Genomic DNA, 21,134 nt, shown 5'->3' on the forward strand with positions numbered 1-21,134 from the left:
ACGATATGCTCTTCGGCAATTTAGCCTTCCTAGAGAGGTAATTTACCTTTGTTTCATTGTGATGTTTTTAGCATCCTCATGAGCTCTTTCCCCTAATTTATCAATTGGTTCATATGAAATCAGAATTTGCCAAAGTTGCTGTTATCTCAAAACTTGTGGGATGATGGAGCTGGAGATTATATTCAGTGGCACCCCTTTCACAGTTTTCACTCTCAAAGCTAGATTGTTGAGCTTCGAAGTTTTACCACGTAGAGGAAACCAACAAGAAACTAGAATATTGGCATTCACAATCAACTCAGTCTCTAAGAAATAACTATTCCATCACCTTATTTTCTTTGTATAATTATATATTTAATTTAATTGATACTGTGGATGATAAATACTATTTTTAATGTTAACTTTTTAGTATTATTTAAATTATATTTGTTGTTATCTTTTAGTGACTAATCATAGTCCTTGCAGTAGATTTTGGATATATCTATTGGATAAGAAGATTTTGGATATATCTCTTGGATAAGAATGATAATATGGACAAATATAATTGCTGCTTAGGATTTAAGTTTAGAAAACATTTTCTGCAATAAATAGGTGTAAAAAGAAGGTGATAAATAATTGGACGAGGTCATGAGAGTGGATTATCTGTTTAAATTCGAAGTGTGATAAATAATTGTCACAGTAATACCAAAGATGATGCTACTCATAATTCTTTTCATTTTTCTTCTTCTATTTCTTCTTCAAAAGTACGAAAACAAGAGAAGCCCAGAAAAGGAAAGCTCCCATGGTGCATCTCTTTTGCCTCAATCAGACAATCCATACTCTTTGACTTCTTATTCTTCTTCTTCTTGTCAAGTGAAACATCAAGTTTTCTTGAGCTTCAGAGGTGAAGACACACGCCTTAACTTCACCAGTCATCTACTCAAAGCTTTGAAGGACACGGGACTGAATGTCTTCTTCGATGAAGAAAAACTAGAGAAAGGGGAGCAGCTTTCACCAGCACTTTCTCAAGGAATTGCAGCCTCAAATCTCTCAATCCTCGTTTTATCTAAAGATTATGCTTCTTCAAAATCGTGCCTAGCTGAACTCTCTGCCATCATGGACCGCAAGCACACACAAGGACATATTGTTCTTCCCATCTTTTACCATGTTGATCCTTCCCATGTGAGAAATATTGGTGGGAGTTTTACAACATCCTTTGAAGAGCATGAATTGAAGAGGCTAGTTGATGAAGTGAAGGGATGGAAAGCAGTCTTTGCTGAAGTTGGTAAATTAAAAGGGTGGCATATAGGAGGAGGCAAATTTGACAGGTAACTATATTTTTCTCACCTTCTTATATTTGAGTTATCTTTGTTTTGGATTTCATATATGTATGTATATTTATTTATTTATTGTATGCTAGACCTGAAACCGAGTACATTGAGGATATTGTTAAATATGTTATAAAAAAGTTGATGAGTAGCAAATCTGGACATGTTTATGAAGAACTGGTTGGAATAGATTATCAGAAAGATGCAATTTTGAGGCTGATTGAGCAAGAACGCTATCGTGTAATAGGACTCTGGGGAATGGGTGGTATAGGCAAAACAACCCTTGCTGATGCTGTATATAAGGAAATGTCTCCAAAGTTTAAAAGTTGTTGGTTTCTTCAAAATGTTAGTGAGAAAATAAAAAAACAAGGAAAGGAATCTTTACGAAATGATCTTCTTTCCAAACTGTTAAATGAAAAAGATATTCATATAGACACTCCTTTGATAGGATACCCTTACCGAGAGAGGTTGAACAATAAAAAAGTACTTCTTGTGCTTGATGATGTTAGTCACCAAGACCAAATAACTATTATGGGTGTTAGACATTTTGGTGATGGAAGTAAAATCATTGTAACATCTAGAGATAGAAAAGTACTTGAGAATGGAGAAGCTGACCAAATTTATGAGGTAAAGAATTTAAATGAGATTGACTCTCTTCAACTATTTTCTACTTGTGCGTTTAAGCAGTTGAATCCTAATGCTGATTTTCGAGACCTATCGATAAAGTTTGTGGAGTACACCCAATACAATCCACTTGCTCTAAAAGTTTTAGGTTCCCAACTATATAAAAGGTCTAGAGAATATTGGGAAAGCGAGATGGTTAAGTTGAAGGAATATAGCCAACCAGAGATTTCAAATATTTTGAAGAGAAGCTTTGATGGGCTTGATGAACAAGAAAAGAATATATTCCTTGATATTGCAATCTTCTTCAAAGGGGAACTTAAGGAAAATGTAGAAAATATTCTTAGTAGTTGTTATAATGGCGCAAAGTCTAGCATCAGAAACTTGGTCGACAAGTGCCTCCTAGATATCACATCTCTTCCTATTTCTTTGCGTGATATGCTTGAAATTCGCAGTAGGTTTCTCATGAAAAAAGCAGAAGAGATTGCAAGTTTCCCTTACAGGGGTGCACTAGATGATCGAAGAAGTAGCTTCTTGGATAAGAATCCGCAGTGTATTTCTATGCATGATATGCTTGAACAGGTGGGTAAAGACATTGTTCGCCAAGAATCTAGATTTCCTGGAATGCGCAGTAGGTTATGGAATTGTAATGAAGTAAAGCAAGTGCTCAGATATAAGAAAGTAAGTATTAATTGTACTTATGTTTCTTTTTATATTTTTCTATATATTTGTGTGATTTTTTTCTAGGCTTATAAAATTTTATTAATAATAAAGATCGGAAAACGGGATTTGAAAAAAAAATAGATACCATGCATAAGGTAGTAATCCCTAAAGAACACCAAATAGCTGAACGAAAATCGCCAAAAAAAAAAAAACAAAATAATACCAACTCAGCAATATATATATATATATATATATAAATCTATTTACATAAAAATACGATTAAAACCATGCCCATTACACCAACCAAAAGAGCAATCAGAAATCACTTCTAGTCACCATAACCCATCTCGTATAAAACATTTACTAAACTAAATCACATCCCATTGAAATCAGGATTATAAAAATTAATTACTTGTAGAGATAGAAGAAGTACTTACAACTCCAATAATTCAAACTATTTTTAAGTTAATTCGATAACTCAAATAACTCATCAAACTCAAATTGATTAATTTAAAATTTAATTTTTTTTTCCAAGGAGAAAATTGAATTTTACTCGACCTACCTAAGTCATTGATCATTATGTGTATGGTATGTAAAAAAAGATTTTATTTTTTAAATAATATTTAATAGAATTAATATTTGTCACACAGTAAATGCATAAATCTATATGGTAAACATCACTATTGGGCAGGTAAGCATTAGAGTGTTTTTGTTTTAACCACGTAACTATAAAAAATTTAATTTCATCACCAACGTTATTAACATCAAGTTTTTTTTATCATTCCTCTATTATTAATTATTAATGGAAGCATGATAGGTCCTTTTTTAATTGGAATAATAACAAATTTAGCTCTCAATATTTATACATTTTATCAATTTGATAAAATGTATAAACGTTGAGATTAATTTATTCTTATTCTAATTAAAAAAGATGCATCATCATTCTGTTGATGATTTTTATCAAATTTAGCACTTACTATTTATATCTATTGTCATTTGAGTCCTTATACTTTTTGAAAATGAGTAAATAAGGACAATTGAAATAAGCATTTCTAACCCTATACTCTTCCAATATATTCTTTTATCAATATTTCATATCTATGACAACAACCAAAAAAAAAAAAGGAAATTTTCAATCGAAAAATGAGTGGAGTGGCAAATTAAGTCTTTAGTCGGCACTAATTCTAAGTTCCATCGTTAGACAATCTTACATCCTTTATATACTCTTAAATGTATGTACTCTAGTTTAAAATTTAGTTAAATAATAAAATTCACCAATTTGATTAACTAAAATTTTCTTTTCAATTATTTTTATCAAATGCTAACCCTAATCTTAAGTTATTACATGGATCTACTTAGGGTTTTATTAAATTAATTAAATATCTAATGTATTGCTTTATACAATAAAATTAAACACTTTTAAATCTAAAATTTCTTGTAATAAAAAGTATGCTCAATTAGTCTAAGCCTTATTTAATTCCTAATTAGTGATTTAATGGAATGCCTAATACTTGTTTCTTGTTATTAGGGGACAAAATTGATTGAAGGAATAAAGTTAGACATGTCTCAAATTGATAAACTACAGTTATGTTCTTCTGTTTTTGAGAACATGTTTAGTCTTAAATATATCCACTTCTATTTTCCTCCATTTATTGGAAAGCAACGAAATAAGAAGTTACATGCAGACCAAGTTGGCGATGTATTTCTTCCTGATGAGCTAAGACTTCTCTGTTGGGAGTATTACCCATTTAGGTCTTTATCATCAAGTTTTAATCCGAAGAATCTTATTGTGTTAAAATTACCTTATGGTGATATGGAACAACTTTGGAATGAAGATGATCATCAGGTAAATCTTTCATAGTTTCTTCGTCCAATAAACAAAAAAAAAAAAAAGTGTAACAAATGCCCACCCTTACTATAATTATTATAATTTTTTTGTACTGCCCAAAGTAAGTAGTAAGTAAGTAGACAATGCTAAGTAATAAAGCTATTTTATATTTTCATTGCGCAGGATCTTATTAATTTAAGAAAAATTGTCCTTTCGAATTGCAAGAATTTAAGGAAGATTCCTAATCTATTAGGAGCCGTCAACCTTGAAATCCTTTGCTTTAATGGGTGCAACAGTTTGGTTGAACTTCCTGGCTTCAGTGATTTGGCATCTCTCAAAACGGTTCAGCTTCATGGATGTTATAATCTTAAGAAGTTTCCTGAGCTCCCAAATGATGTTTCTTTCTTAGATTTAGCTGAAACTGGAATAGAAGAAGTGCCAAATTCAATTGAGCATGTCGCTGGACTTGAAACATTGTTATTGGCAAAATCAAAGATAAATAATGTATCGTGCAATATTTCGAAGTTGGAATGCCTTCGTTATCTGGATTTCAGTCATTGCCTAGTCGCCGAATTCCCAGAAATTCTACGAAGACCCGAAAGACCCGAGATACAAGAACTTATCCTTCCATATTCTTTGCCACCCTATTTCCCCCTCCCTGGTAGGAGGAAGTTTCCGATAGTTCATGTGCCCCCCAAAAGCCTAAAGTTTAAAAGGCTTGAATATTTGAAAATGGATCATTGCGAGAGTCTCAAATTACTTTCGGAGCTTCCACCATATTTGCGGTACTTGGATGCACATGGCTGCAAATCGCTAGAAAAAGTATCGTTCACAGATCGAAATCGAGATCTATATGAACTCTATTCTTTTTACGGTAAAGATGAGTTCTTTATGATATTCTCTGATTGCTTCAGCTTGAATCAAGATTCAATTAAAAACATTGAAGGAAATGCCATGCAAAAAATTGAATCACTTGTAAAGAAATGGGAATGCAAATATGATTATGGTCCAAAATCATTGTTTTGCTGTTTCCCAGGGAGCGAAATTTCGGCCAGTAAATTCGAGTATCAGAGGATGAATTCTTCGTTGAAGTTGAAGATAACCCCAAACGAGTTTAGTGGGAGCAGAGTCTTGAGTTTTGCTATCTGCCTTGTGGTTGATCTCACGCATTGCCATAAATACAATAGAGATCTTCGAGGTATCTGTGAATACCAACTAACAGCCTTCGATGGTTGTTATGAAAAGTTCGAATGTGAGTGGGGTTACAAGCTAGATTTTGAGTTACATCGAAAGTACATGGGTGATCACGTGTTGATTCTATTCAGTGACAAACTGATTAAAAAAGACGACGATTATGTGGAGGCATCATTTGAATTTTATATAAAAAAATGCTACTACAAAGGCGATGCTGAAGTTGATGACATCAAGGTCAAAAAATGCGGTGTTCATGTATATTATGTGGCTGAAAACTACAAAGGTCCAATTAGTCCTTATACCATGCAAATGTGAGGACCCGATCATCGGTGGTTCATTGGAGCCCCTCCAACGGAGCATCAGAACTTAACGTCAGCGCTGGCCACGGGGGAAAACAGTAAAATCACTAGGGACAACGGAAACAATTAGGGGGAAAAGGAGGAAATTTGTTCATGACTAAAAGGGTTGATATTGCATCTCTTCCTTAGGTGCTAAGGTAAACTTTCCACCTATTCCCTATATATATATATATGTTAATTTGAAAGACTGCTTTTGTTTGAGACTGGCTTTTCTTATAATAACCTATGCTTTTATGATGGTGTAGGTGTTTGTTGTGGTATATCTTAGACTACATAATGAATGGTCTCTTCAATTTTCCCTCACTTTCAATGCATTTTGTTATGTTTCTTATGCTCATCTTTTACAATTATATGACTCATTATCATCTGTAGATTTGGTAGTCTAAGGTGTTGTTTGATAATTCATTAAAATTTTAAATTGACTGAAAATTAATATTTTTAATGATTTAATTTTTTAATCATTTTGATAATTCATAATAAAAAGTAACTGATAAATTTCTTTTTTTTATGATGATAAGTAGATAAGGAGCTACTACGTAGCACTTAATATAAAAAAAAATTCAATTCTTTTTATCTTATTTTCTTTGTTTTAACATTTAAAATTTGATACTATGAAAGGGAATGAAGATGGAAGTGACTGCTGTAAGCAAATCATATGAGAAAACAGAAAGCCAAGAGGGAACTAATAGCAGATCTTTGGAAAGGCCATTATACTTTGAGCTTTAGGTATACAAAATATCAGAGGAACATGTAAGCTTTTAATTTTTTCTACTGAATGTTTGCTTCACACTTGTTCTTGAACTGAGATATTGAGACAAAATGCAATTTGTGAACAGATTGCTTTGTTTTTGGACCTACAGAGGAACCGTATGCTCTTGAGAATTTAGCCTTCCTATTGAGCATTGGCCTGCAATGCAACATTGGACCAGCAGTAGCTCATGAAGATTGGCAGCATTGAAGCCGAACCAAAAGCAGCCCTAGCATTTTGTTTCTTTTGTTCAAATGTAACTTGTTCTAGTTGGTTTGTAACTTGTAATCAAAGTTAGTAAGATTTTTTGATGTAATGGATGTAATGGCTGATTATATCAGCTTACTTGTGTATGTGGTTTAAATTTGTTTTTGTTAAGTATTAGTGGGAGTAGTTAAGTTATTAGGTATATGTCCATTGACTTTGTAATTCATATAAGTTACCATTTTATGCAACGAAAAAGATGAATTTTTCAGTCGTTCTTTGAGCTCAAGTTCTCTTAGTTTTCTTTTACTTTTTGTTTTAAGCTTGTTTTGATTGCATTGTTGCTGCCATTGTTCCAACACTTCCTAGAAAAGAAAAGTAAAAACTTCAAAGTGAAGGGTTTGGTTTCATGGTACAGCCATTCGACTTGATTATCACATCATCTTGGGCTGAAACTTGAATGAAATTTCCTTCTTCTTTTTTTTTTCAAGATTATGAGAGATTGAAATTTGATTTTTGTAATTAAAATTCTAGAGTTTTTCTCTGTTTTCGGATTGAAAGGATGCAATAGTGGAATTGGTAGTCACTAAATGAGTGTCATTTAGCAACTTGTAGATTTTGTTGTGTTCAATCTACTTGGATTTGCAGGGCAAAATCTATTGAATCAAATTTTGTTTTGTTGTACCTTAGGTAATTAAAATAAGGAAAACTATGTCATACATTGTGCCTAGCCTTTGCATTATTATTATTTTATTCTATTGTTAACCTTTTCCTCTTGGAACCAAATGTACAAATATAAAAAACAAATTGAAGTATAATGAACTTGAGAATTCTCTTATCTTGATAATCATCCCAAAGCTTAAATCCCTTGAAATTGGTACCTTTCCACATATTAGTATTTAAGGGATTTTTTCCCCCTAGATTAGTACTTAGGATTTTTGTGTAAATTATTTTGGTAACACCATTAAATTTGAAACACGTTACACTCAAATCATGACATGTGTCAATGATGATATCATTCTAATGACATAAAATTGGTAATTTGTTTAATAGTTTCGGATAGTTGCTTCTTTTTTTCTCATCCATTCCCCTGTTGTGTCTGTATTCTTTTGTAGATATAGCATATATTGTCCAAAAAGGGAATTCTCCATATATATTAATTAATTTGGAGGAAAATTGAACGGCACTTGGAGATTTCAATACAGTAGCAAAATGATTCTGCTTTGGAGTTGATACAATACCCATAGGGGATTTTGGTGAGTACTAAAATTCAGATATTAAAATTCATACTTAATTCTTATTGACAATTGACTTGTTCTTGGTTGGTTTTTTTAAATCATAGGACCAATGGTGGACTCGATTCAGCTTCATTGTTTAGTTTCCAGCATTGGTGTCATCTGGTATCTCAATACTAGCTGCATTTTCGTTCAATCATAGCTTGATTCATTAGAAAGATTGGTTATTTGCGAGGTTGGTTTTTCTTATATCCTTTTCTTTTGTGTTGATGTAAGACTAGGGAATAACAGATCATTGAGAACACCTGAGCTGTAAGACCTTCATTTTGTTTTACTGAATTCAAAGTAATCATTTGATGCCCTTTCTGGTTCTGGCAATTCAGTCTTGGTGGAGAAGTAAGTTACCTTTGACTTAGACTTATTATTATGATTTTAGGTTTATATAATGATTTTCAGCATCCTCACCTTCTTTTCCCCATATTTATCAATGGGATTATATAAATCCAGAATTTGCTAGAGATCTCAAAGCTTGTGGGCTGGACACATGGAGGTGGAGGCAACTTTTGACTGTTTTCATTGTCAAGCTAGATTCGGTTAGTTTCATGGTAGAGCCATTGGAGTCGATATTTTTTTATCTTGGATTTTGATTATCATATCAGTTTGGGCTGAAATTTCTTTGTATGTTAGTGCCTCTCATGTTGTTTGAGCATTGCAGTGAAGAGTTATTAAGATCCATACTTGAATTCTTTTTGGCAATTGACTCGTTATTGGTTGGTTTTGATTCATAGGATCGGTGGTGGATATCATTCAGCTTAATTGTTTAGGTTCCACAATTGGTGCTCATGCCATGGGCAGTAAGTAGAGATTTAATCATATTGTATCTCAATACTATCTGCATTTTACTTCAATGATTCATTCACCCATTGATTTATGTTTCATATTTCCTCAAAACGCTAGTAAATATATATATATGTTTTCAGTTCATGGTTTCTGATTTATATTCATGTTAGCTAAGGTAAACCTACCAACTATTCCCTATATATAATCTATTTGCTATGTTTTATTATTTTTGAATTTTATGACTATGATCTGTTGATTCCATAAAACTTAGATGAAAGTCAAGCCGGACACAAATTCAATACTCTACTGGAATTGAAGTTGCAGATTATGGGTGGTTTTGATATCTTCTTTCTCACCAACAAATGAAGTTCCAACAAAATTACTGGTGTTAAGGTGAAGGTTGTGAATCAATGCAAAATCCACATTTATAGATGTGCCCTTTTACCTAGAGATTAAGCTTTTAATTTTTGAATTTGGTAATGTGAAGGGAATAAAGATGGCAATGGTTGATGAAAGGAAAGAAGATGAGGGAATAAATGACAGATGTTTGCAACAAGTAAGCTTTTATGATGTTCAATTTCTTCTACTAAATGATTTCTTTATATTGCGGTTGAACTGAGATATTGAAGCAGTACTGCAACTTGTCAACAGAGTTGCCTTGCTCATCCCATCCAGCTTTGCGTCAATGCTTTTTGGATTTTGGCCATTGAGAGGAAGCATATGATATTGGGTAAATTACTTTTGACTCATTCTGATTATTAGTATCCTCATGGCATTCTTTTCTCCTGATTTACCAATGGATTATATAAATGCATGCAGAATTAGGCAGAGTTGCTCTTATCTCAAAACAAGTTGAATGAACACATGGAACCTGGATGTTATTTTCAATTCCAACCCTATCACAGTTTTCATTCTCAAGCTAGATTGATGAGCTTTTATGCTTACCCCATAGAGGAACCCAACATAAACACTTGGAAGAAAAAAATCCAAATGATTTTGGTTTAGTTGGAACTTCAAAGTGCAGAGCTGGTTTCGTGGTAAAGCCATTTGACTTGATTGTTATATCAGTTTGGGCTAAAACTTGAATCAATTTTCCCCTTTTGTAATTAAAATTCCAGAATTTTATTCTGTTTTGGAATTGAAAGGATGCAACATTGGAATTGGTTTGTACATCGTTTTTATGAGATGGTATCCAACAAATTCAAGATTTGTAGCTTAGTAATTAAAATAACTTTCTGTAATACTAAACTATGATTGATGCGTCGTTGAGAGCACCAAAAATATCTTATTCCCTGTTGTCTCATTCTGCCTTGAGCTCAATCCTTGGCTTTTGGATGATCCTTCTCGACTCAAGTAAATTAGTTATAGTGGAAGAGGACGCCTACGACCACCAGCTCCAAAGATTAGACTTACGATTTTTAGGGAACCTGACTCTAGCCAGTAATCTATGCTAGATCAACGCTTCTCAATGGCGAATCCCACGTCATTTTGTCTCTTTGGCTCACCAATCTCTGACGCAGTAAGTTAACGAACCAACTATGCAATCCTTCCAAAACATACAAAGCGGCCGCCTTTGCATATGCTGAAAAGCTTACTTCTTAAAGGCCATGGACAGAAGCGTCAGCCCGTAGTGCGGAGAAACGATGAATACTTGGCGAGAAGGCTAAGTACGGATTCTAGGCTTCAAGAACTTTTTTGGGGAAAATATTGACAACTTTTGGCTAGAAGGGTTTTAGTAGCTCATGATAATGGTGGAAAAGAAAATAAATATAAAAATGAAAAAGGGAATTTTATTGAAAGAAAATATGAAGAAACAAAAGCCTAGACTTTCTGGGGGAGAGTGTTTACAGAAAAAGATAAACCCCAAATAGGGTCACTTCACCCCCTATTTATAGTGCTAGGAAGATAGTCTAATTAAACTTAAATTATAAAAAGATAAATACATTTAATTAAAGATAATTAAAGATAATTAAAATAAAATCCTAAAATTTAAATAATTCTAATAATTATCTTAATAATAATTATACTAATATAAATAAAATAAAATAAAATAGAGTTTTCCAAAATAAAATCTCTTCAATTTGCTTTTAACTCCTTGTGCCGTCCATGTTCGCACTTTTAGCACCATATTTGTCCCACGTTTCATATTGACCCATTTAATCTCCAAATTGACGCTTTTTCTCTTAAATTTTTTTTCGCCTCCAATTTAGTCCCTAAAAGATAAAAAGACATAAATAGCTCAAATTAGTAGGCTCAAGCTCAAAATAAACACATGATTAATATATAAAAACACGTCATTTTAGAGTATTATCAATGATCTACTATAAGAAAAACACAAATTTTATACTTCTCTGATTATAATTTTATAATGCCATGTGACTTAAATTTTTAGTAATTAAAAAGATTCTGCTTTGGAGTTCATAAAATATCCATGCGAAGCCGTGGTGGGTACCATAGTTCAGATATAAAGCTTCGTACTTAAATTCTTTTAGGCAGTTGACTTGTTACTGGCTGGTTTTAATTCATAAGATCAGTGGTGGACTTCATTCAGCTTTATTGTTTAGTTTCCAGCCTTGGTTCTTATGCCATAGGGAGTAAGTGGAGCTTTATTGTTTAGTTTCTAGCATTGGTCTTAATACTCACTGCATTTGCTTACTTATGTTCTTGGTATTTGTTGTGCTTTTTACTTGCAAGTTTAATGCAACATAACATATGTTAACCAAAACAGAGTGTCAATAGGGAATTGATGGTAGATCTTTGGAAATGCCATTATGTTTTGAGTTTTACCTATAATAGAAAAAGGAGGAGCAAGTAAGCATTTCAAGAGTCTTGGAGTTTTGACAGCGGAGGAAGAAAACAGAAGCAAGTAATCCGGATGAAGTAAAGTTAAACTTCAATACTTGTATAAGCAAGATGCCATATACATAAGTAATCTGAATAACATATGTTGGAAGAGAAAACGGATGCCAAAAATTTGAACAAGAAGAAAAACTGAAAAACTCTCATAATTTTTTATTGATAATTTGAAAATATATGTAAGTTACATAACAATTGGACAGTTACCTAATGACATAACTGCTCCCACTAATACATGACTAATACAAATTTGAATTACACACAAAAGTAAGCTGACATATCAGCTATTACATAAAATTCAAATCAAAATCTAATCCTACTAACTTTGTGGACAAATTACAAGGAAACTAAATAAAGTTACATAGAAACAAAATGAACTAAATAAGTTATGGCATTCGGTTCAACTCCAATGCTGATCTTCATGTTGAGCTGCTGCTAGTCTCCATGCTGAACTGCTGCTGGTCTCTTGTTGCATTGCAGGCCAATGCTTGACAAAGAGCTTCAATTTCTTCCAATGAATGCTTGCTTTATGTTTGTGCATGAACTGAGATATTGAGGCAGTACTGCAACTTGTCAACAGATTTGCCTTTTATTCAACATTGAGCCAATGCAAATTGAAGCTATTTCCTAAGCTCTTTCTGGTTTTTGAGCCTTCAGAGGAACCATATGCTCTTCGGCAATTTAGCCTTCCCCTTATTTATCAATTGGTTTATATGAATTCAGAATTTGCCAAAGTTGCTGTTATTTCAAAACTTGTGGGACGATGGAGCTGGAGATTATTTCCAGGGGCACCCCTTTCACAGTTTTCACTCTCAAAGCTAGAATGTTGAGCTTCGAAGTTTTACCCCGTAGAGGAAACCAACAAGACACTAGAATATTGGCATTCGCAATCAACTCAGTCTCTAAGAAATAACTATTCCATCACCTTATTTTTTTTGTATAATTATATATTTAATTTAATTGATTTTGTGGATTATAAATACTATTATTAATGTTAATTTTTTAGTATTATTTTAATTATATTTGTTATCTTTTAGTGACTAATCATAGTCCTTGCAGTAGATTTTGGATATATCTATTGGATAAGAATGATAATGATAATATGGACAAATATAATTGCTGCTTAGGATTTAAGTTTAGATAACATTTTCTACAATAAATAAGTGTAAAAAAGAAGGTGATAAATAATTGGACCAGGTCATGGGAGTGGATTTTCTATTTAAATTCGAAGTGTCACTCAAAATTTAAGAGTATTTAAGAAAAAAATATTAGACTCAAAATATAAGCTTGGGAAAATTTAGGTCCATTAAAATATGAGCTCAGGTTTGAACATTAAAGGTTCGAGCCTAGACCTACCCGACTCATTTTTTAAGTTTGTAATGTTTTATAATATGTTATGTAACTTATGATACATAAAACTTACAACTAATATAATATAAACATTAAACAAATGTTAAGATGACTATATACAAAATTTTAATAAATAAAAATATAATTATTAAATATCAAACTAATATAATATAAAAATTTTATTGAAAATTTCAAAAAAAAAAAAAAGGGCAGGCTTAAAATGAACTTGGGTTAGTCATTTATAAATATGAACGGACTTGGGCAATCATAAAGTGCATTAATATTATTCTTAGGTCTAACTCAAATTTAGTCCGACCCATGAACACTTCAATGAATAGTGGTGATGTTGAAGCTAACGAAGGGGGTGAAAAAGTTCGATGGAAACAACGAAAAAGATGAGAAACCCAAATAACTTTTGGGCTAGGTGTAAAAAGTTATTAAATAATTTTGTAGTTATAGAGGTTTAAATTCATTAGATAATTTAAAATTAAAATCAAATTAATAGAATGTATAAATGTTGAGGAAAAGTGTTATTGTACCAACTACAAATAGGTTATAACATCATTTTCATTAACAATTTAACGGAAGACGACCAAGTCATCATTTCAGTTAACAATTTAACGAAAGGACAACTAAAACAAAAACATGTTAATGGTTAAGTAACTAATTAAGTAATTTACCTTATATTCATTGAAAAAATATTTATTTATGGGTTAATTAAATAGGAGGCCTTAAATTATGCCCTTCATTTTAGATACTTATTTTTTTTATCGAACCACATATTCCATAACCGAAGTTAGCCCTGTGGTTACCTCCATTAAAAAGAAATCGTCCCAGCCAATAAAAAACACCAAATCTCAATCCCACAAAAATATAATTAAAAAATAATTAATACTAGTATTAAATAAAAATAACTAAAAAGGTACTCCTCTCCTCACTATCCTTTTCCCTCTCCCTATATATAAAAAATTTATCTATACTTTTATTTAATTAGGCCTTTTTGGTCTGTATTATTTTTCATTTCCACTTTAGTTTGTTTTTTAGAATTTGCCAAAGTTACTCTTATCTCAAAACTTGTGGGATGAACACATGGAACTGGAGAATGTTTTTCAATGGCTAGATTGAAACCCAATAAACACTGGAAAAAGAATTGTAAAAAATCCAAATGATTTGGGTTTAGTTCGTGTTGCTTTCATTGAAATGGCTTTCATGAATCTTATGGGGTTTTAGGTCGAGTTTGAGTCATATTAATTGGTGTCGAAATAAATTTCAAATTGTTTCTAGTAGGAATGAATTGTACAAGGGTTAAACAAGGGCGTGGTTGTTTCTCTTTATATATGGAAGTTGAACATGCTATTCTATTTTCTTAATGTGTAAATGCGTAAATGTTAATTTTAAATTTGTTGATTTTTTAAAATCAAGATTAAATTGACAAAAATGCAAACATTGAAGGCTAAATTTATTATTATACCAATCAAAATTATGTGAATTTGATAGAAGACATTAAGGATGTAGTTAAATGTACTTAGTTGCTCACTTTCACAATTAACAAAGCTTAAATTTTTCCTCTTTTAAAGGGACTAATTTATTCAATTTTGAAATTAAAAAAGACTAAAGAATTCGTTTTATCCAAACTTGCCTTCCCTATGTTAGAAAGGACTAACAAAGAAAATCTATCATTATTTCACCTAGGAAAATAGAAACACAACACCCTTCCTTCCAAAGACTTTTCATTCAGGGGAAGAAAGTGAAAATTATCGGTCAAGAAAGTGGTAGGAAGTTTAAGTTTAATTCACTTAAAATGGTCTAAAAGTGGCAATTATTCTTAAGAAAGCTATACAAAATTTCAGTTCAATTGACCCAAATGACAAAGTGTGCTCAAGTCATTATTTTTGTTAGGAAATTCATAAGAAATTTCATCACAACCCAAAAAGAAATTCAAAAATCAAGACAATTTTTTTTTGAAGTTATACGTTTGGTTACAAAATCAACTAATATCTATTTTTGAATAGATGATTTATTCATACTAACATATTAAATAGGCCCTTAAGCTTTATCATTTTATCTAAATAATCTCGTGTACTTTTATCATACCTCAAATAAGCCTTTAAACTTTATTTGTTATCCAAAAACTTTTAATTTTTAACTTGTATCTAGAAAAGTTTTAATCTTAACAAATTTGTCCCATTGGAAGACCTTGACTTGGAAATTAACCCCCATCATCATCATTTGGAACAATTTTTCTTGTTCGTCAAAACTCCCTTTTAATTCTCTTCATCAAAATCCACATCACCAGAAAACTAATATATAGACTTAAGGCTTAGAATATGGTTGTTTATATAAACTCAAAATCTTTTTGCTTTTGTTTTTCTAAATAATGTGAGATTTGGGCTTTTATATAAATTCATAATCTCTTTGTGCCTTGTTCTTAAGCAATATGAGATTTATTACCCTTTTAACTAACAAAAGATTTAAGTTTAAACTTTGTTTTTAAAAACTAAAGATAATAGTTAAACTTTGCACAACAATAAACACGATTAAAATATATTTTTTAATATTTTAAATGGTAATTATAAGTTGATGTTGAAACTCAACACTCCCCTCATCACCAACTTTTATTTAAATTAACATATCATTTGAAATAAGGGCTAATTTAAACACAAATAAAAATATAGGGTTTTATTTGGGTATCACAAAAGTAAACTAGTTCAAGGACTCTTTTAAGAATTTAACCATTTGCTGAACATTGTCCCATTGGAAGACCTTGACTTTTGTGGGTAAAAGATACAAATAAAGAAGACTGTCATTTCCTGGAAAGTGTGAGAGTGACAATTTTCTTGACTAGGTAATTAGCTAATCTCCTCTCCAGTCGTCGCCTTTGTTAAATATCATTGTCATTTACTACTAGGATACCAAAGCTCCCTTTGTGTATTTTCCTCTCTTCTTCCTCAATCTCACCATCCATACACTTTCATGGCATCTTCATCATCTTCTTCTCTTAAACTGATGCATTAACTTTTCTTAACCTTCAGAGGTAAAGACTCATGCCTTAACTCAAAATTTTATTTACTCATAAGTTCTAGTACGATAAAATTATCATGACTTTAATAAAATTAGAATTTAATTGAGAAAATAATTTAATTGAATGAATGAATTAAATTTATTTTAATTAATTATATAAATAATATTTTTACAATGTAAACTTGATATTGGGTTGGATAAATTAAATGAGTTGATTTAAAGTTTATATAGACTTGATCATGGGTTGAGCCGATGTAAAATTTTAGGCCCACTTTTTAAGCCCGACTTGACCTACCCATATTAATTTCTTTAGACTATTTTTATGTAAAGATAAAAATATAATACATTAAATACATTAAAAATATTAAAATAAATATTTCTCAACAAATTGAAAATATATTTTTTAAAATAAATATTTATACTTAAATAACACTAACACAGTTGCAACTTAACAATCAAATGTTTTTAAAATAGTAGTAAAATTAACAATAAAACAAAAATTTAATATCCAAATAATAACAATAAAATAGTAACAATACAATAATAAAATTGTAACAAAACAACAATATAAGAGCAGTAAACGACAACAGAAAAGAAATAGTCAAATTCGGGTTATTGGCATGTTGAATAATATTTTACTCAACATTTACGTTCTAACACATAAACTATTAATTTCCAACTTTTAAATTAATTGCCAAGCAGAATCACATGCTCTACAAATAACTTGTGATTTAGAATTTTCATTCATTGGTGCATTATCAACTTACTTTTTTCCTTATGCATTTTACAAGCTATATGTATGGTTGTGATGTGCAAATTTTGTGGAACTTCCATGAAAATTCAGCCCAGGGGTAGCCTGATTTGATTTATCCAAATTCCTACATATGTAGCTTCGAGGAAAGAAAGAAGGTTGGATGGCATTTTGAAGTGCTGTAAGATTTATTAGTCATTTTGAAATTGGTGTCAAAAGCAAAAGCAACCTTTTTTTCTTTTTCTTTTCTCAGCCAATAAAGTTATTTTATTAAAAAGTTTAATGTATCGTTCCTTATCACCTCACAAAAAAAGTGAGTTGAAGGAGGTGAATTTCCATATGCTTTGGTGCATTATCAACTTTTACTTTTCCTTATGCATTTTGGAACAATATGTATGACTGCAATATGCAGATTTTCTTTGTAAATTCAGCGAAATTCCTAATTATGTAGCTTCCTGGAAAAACAAAAGAAAAAGGAGAAGATTCTTGACATCTTTGTAGCATAGTATTATTTGTTTTTTTGCAATCAATGAATCAATACTTTGGGGGTGTGGGAATCAAATCGTACAATTAATCTGTTCTTTCACAGACTGGGCAAGGAAAAGAGTTCCATTGATAGTAGTATCACTATGCAAACAAAAAAAAAATGCAAATTGATAGTAAATTTAAAATGAAAGTTTTGAGGTGATCTTAAATAAAAAAGATTTGGTGACCACTCAAGTCGATTTAAAAAAAGGTTCGGGTAGAAATAAACTCAAGTTTAACATTTTTTATCTAGGCTGAGTTTCGACAAAATTTTAAGTTCATGGTTTAGACTGGACGAACCTAAAAAATAATTCTAAAATTTTATATTGAAACTTAAAATTCAATCAAAATAACGTTGATGAATCAAAGGAGACAAATAGGATTGAGATGAACATTGTTTTGGTTATTCTCTTTGGTACAAGATAGCTACACTCTATGAATAAGAAACCAGTTTAGACAGAATCTACATAGACAAAGGGATAACCAGCACCCAGAGACAATACAATACGTAAAACCCCGTGTAAGCAAGCTGAAGGAAAAACCGTATGCTGCAACTACAATGGTCGTTCCTGTCCAGAATTCATCACATAGGAAAAGGCATAACCAAACTCCCTGAATTATACTTTGTAAAACTAAACTAAAACTACAAAAATATTGCAACACAAAAGAACGGGAAAACCAACATCCCAGAATTGCAACACTAAGTTTCGACACTCGAGAAGTGGAAACCATGAGCACCGTTAAAAAAAAAAAACAAAATCGAAATAGAAATCATAACTCTAGTTGTGGACTCTGTTGGCGCTATGTAAACTATTGATTGGTCGAAGCATATTGCGAAGAAAGCAAGTAAGACTTGAAGTGCTGTTCTGAAACAATGGGGATAAGGTTTAAGCAAGGCTAATGTTAAGAAAAAGGTTACGATGAAGACAAGATAAGTTGGAATATAGAAAACAAAAAAAGTAAATTCATCTAAGATTGATTTACCCAATTCCATCTCATCATATGACCCTTTGGACTTTGAAGTGTTATCTCCCTGCCAAACACCACCATGTGGGCTAAGACTAGCTTGGAAGGTTGCAGTTAGAAGCAACCCTAAAATTACTAGTAAGGCATTGCGGTCCTCGCCTGACATGTTATCTATCTCGTGAGGCATTAGATATGATATTTTTATCATTTGGTTCTTGTACTTACGTATAAAGTTTGAAACTCCTGGAATAAAGCAACGACGTAGAACAGTAATACTGTCTTCATTATGATGTTGGTCTGCAATATCCAATGCTGTCAAACCCTGCTTGATTGGTAGCGTACTCATCGGTGTTCCAGTTCAATAATAGTTTAAGCATCTCTTTAATTGATAGTTTGAGATATAAAAGAACTACAATCTATGTCTATAAAGATTAAAAAGAAGCCGTACTGAACTAGATGAGTCAAACCTCAGGTCGATCATGAAAAGCAGCTAAGGCAGTGCAGTGTTTCCACCTTCATCTTTTTGGTTCACCACTTCACTATAGTAGCCTGTCTTCTCAAGTGTTCGAATTAGGACTTGAAGAACATCCAGTCCGTTTTTTTCCACGGTAATATGCAAAGCATTACGATTCTCAATTGTCACGTCTCGAATCGATTGAGGACAAATCTCTAGAAATCTAGCCAACAGACCATTATGGTTCCCAACTTCAGTTATGATGTGCAAAGGTGTCTTGCCATTCTTTCCTTTGACACGAGCTAGATCTTTATTAATTTCCAAGAAACGTAAAGCCATACTTGTATCCGGATTTGTAACTGCAAGGTGAAGTGGGGTCAAGCCTTGTTTGTTTAGCTTGCTAGCAAATGATGGCTTTAAGCTCATCATTTCCATTGCAAACCTAAGGCATCCTTCTTCTGCAGCAATGTGTAAGGGAGTTTCGACAAACTCCTCCTCGTCAGATTGCTTCAAAGCATTTCCATCTATTTCAATTAACCTGTATAGATCACTAACATTTCCTGTACGAGCTGCTGTTCTCAACCTTTCATCCATGACAAAAGAAGAATGGAAAGAGCTTAAGCCCACTTATAGTGTTTACTAGAATGAGTGAGGACTTACTGTTTTAAAGATCGTTGCTGCTTTGTCTATAGAGAAAGCAGAAAAATGAATCTTTCAACTCCGCGTGCTTATTATTTTAAAGAAAGTTGCATTTGAATAATTTTAAATTAATTTAAAAAATAATAATTTAATTATATAATAAAAAATATTTTTAATAGAGCTGCAATGGTTGGTTGATGGAATCGAGGAACAAACAAGAATGTGTATTTGTCACATAATTAACTTAATCCCAAAATTTGAAATAATGAAACTCGAAATCAAATAAATTTGAAATAATTCAAATTTAAATTGGAGTCAATTTAAAATTAATCTTATTCAAATTAAACTAATCAAAATTAATCACAACTCTCTAAATCTATTAATCGAATTTAATTACTACTTCTAATATATATTGAAAGTGTTACAAGGAAAATATAATTAAAATATAAATCTATATATTCGAGTAACCATAAATATTAAATTGTTACGATATAAATGAATTGTCCAAAAATTACCAACTAAAATTAAATTATTACAATACAAATGGATTAAGAATTTATACTAAAGCTAATAAACTTAATTAACTGGACAAAAATTTACATACGATAAATGTACGTTATTACTCATAGTAAATCTCGAACTTAGTCTATCTTTCTAGTGCCAAAACCTATTAACATTACTACCTATGCTTTTTTAATGCTCATGAAAACATGTATCTGCGATGCAATTGTCTTTTCTTTTTTAATTATCCTATTATTATTTATTTTATAAAGTTGAAGTTTATTGACAGTATTTATGGATCAAAATTTAAAATTAAATATAAATGAACTCACTTCAACTAATAAATCTGTCGGTTGAGCTCACCTCATTAATTTTTAATTGGTAAAAGGTATATCAATAATATAAGATTTTATTATAATAAAATATCATAAGATTCTTCAAAAAGTGGTAGGAAATTTAAGTTCAATTCACTTAAAATTGTCTAAAATGGCAATTATTCTTAATAAAGTTATACAAAATTTCAGTTCAGTTGACCCAAATGACAAAATGTATTCAAAGTCATTATTTTTGTTAGGAAATTCGTAAAAAATTTCATCACAACCCAAAAAGAAATTAATGAATGGTAACAATTTTTTTTTTTTGAAGTTATACATGAAATCAACTAATATCTATTTTCATATAGATGATTTACTCATACTAATATATTAAATAGGCCTTTAAGCTTTATCACATTACCTAAATAATCTCGTGTACTTTTATCATACCCCAAATAAACCTTTAAACTTTACTTGTTATCCAAATAACTTTTAATTTTTAACTTGCATCTAGAAAAATTTTAATCTTAACAATTTTGTCCCATTGGAAGACCTTGACTTGGAAATTAACACCCATCATCATCATCGTCATTTGGAACAATTTTTCTTGCTCGTCAAAACTCCCTTTTAATACCCTTTCATGCCTTGTTCTTCATCAAAGTCCACATCACCAGAAGGCTAATATGTAGACTTTTTTTTTTTTTACAAAAGGCTAATATGTAGACTTAAGGCTTAGAATATGGTATCTTATATAAACTCAA

The 21,134-nt window shown here is 31.3% G+C and overlaps 3 protein-coding genes and 1 long non-coding RNA gene across 8 annotated transcripts; 3 read left to right on the plus strand and 1 right to left on the minus strand.

The window, feature by feature from the left end:
* The first annotated feature begins 539 nt into the window (after window positions 1-539).
* On the plus strand, window positions 540-2,726 carry LOC108465986 (disease resistance protein RUN1-like). The gene is made up of 2 exons (XM_017766358.2): window positions 540-1,304; window positions 1,397-2,726. The coding sequence occupies exons 1-2, from the start codon at window positions 688-690 to the stop codon at window positions 2,670-2,672; spliced, it is 1,893 nt and encodes a 630-aa protein (XP_017621847.2). The 5' UTR covers window positions 540-687; the 3' UTR covers window positions 2,673-2,726.
* A 1,396-nt stretch (window positions 2,727-4,122) lies between these two features.
* LOC108481802 (disease resistance protein RPS4B-like) lies at window positions 4,123-7,195 on the plus strand. 5 transcript variants are annotated; one of them, XM_017784881.2, is made up of 4 exons: window positions 4,123-4,434; window positions 4,600-6,106; window positions 6,588-6,719; window positions 6,806-7,195. In XM_017784881.2, exons 1-2 carry the CDS (start codon window positions 4,150-4,152, stop codon window positions 5,923-5,925), a joined length of 1,611 nt encoding a protein of 536 aa, XP_017640370.1. In that variant the 5' UTR covers window positions 4,123-4,149; the 3' UTR covers window positions 5,926-6,106; window positions 6,588-6,719; window positions 6,806-7,195. The 5 variants fall into 5 exon arrangements, with proteins under 5 accessions (XP_017640370.1, XP_052875580.1, XP_052875581.1 ...); XM_053019620.1 differs by having other exon boundaries at window positions 6,830-7,195; XM_053019621.1 differs by having other exon boundaries at window positions 6,588-6,695.
* An 812-nt stretch (window positions 7,196-8,007) lies between these two features.
* LOC128282651 (uncharacterized) lies at window positions 8,008-10,277 on the plus strand. Its single transcript, XR_008273001.1, has 7 exons — window positions 8,008-8,177; window positions 8,264-8,321; window positions 8,433-8,552; window positions 8,664-8,749; window positions 8,945-9,552; window positions 9,648-9,726; window positions 9,816-10,277. It is a non-coding gene; the product is annotated as an uncharacterized LOC128282651 (long non-coding RNA).
* An 8,678-nt stretch (window positions 10,278-18,955) lies between these two features.
* Window positions 18,956-19,513, minus strand: LOC108471793 (ankyrin repeat-containing protein BDA1-like). The gene has a single exon (XM_053020375.1). The coding sequence runs from the start codon at window positions 19,511-19,513 to the stop codon at window positions 18,956-18,958; it is 558 nt and encodes a 185-aa protein (XP_052876335.1).
* Between the last annotated feature and the right edge of the window lie 1,621 nt (window positions 19,514-21,134).

Source organism: Gossypium arboreum, chromosome 10 (genome assembly GCF_025698485.1).
Source record: "Gossypium arboreum isolate Shixiya-1 chromosome 10, ASM2569848v2, whole genome shotgun sequence".
In the NCBI taxonomy this organism is placed as follows: Eukaryota; Viridiplantae; Streptophyta; class Magnoliopsida; order Malvales; family Malvaceae; genus Gossypium; species Gossypium arboreum.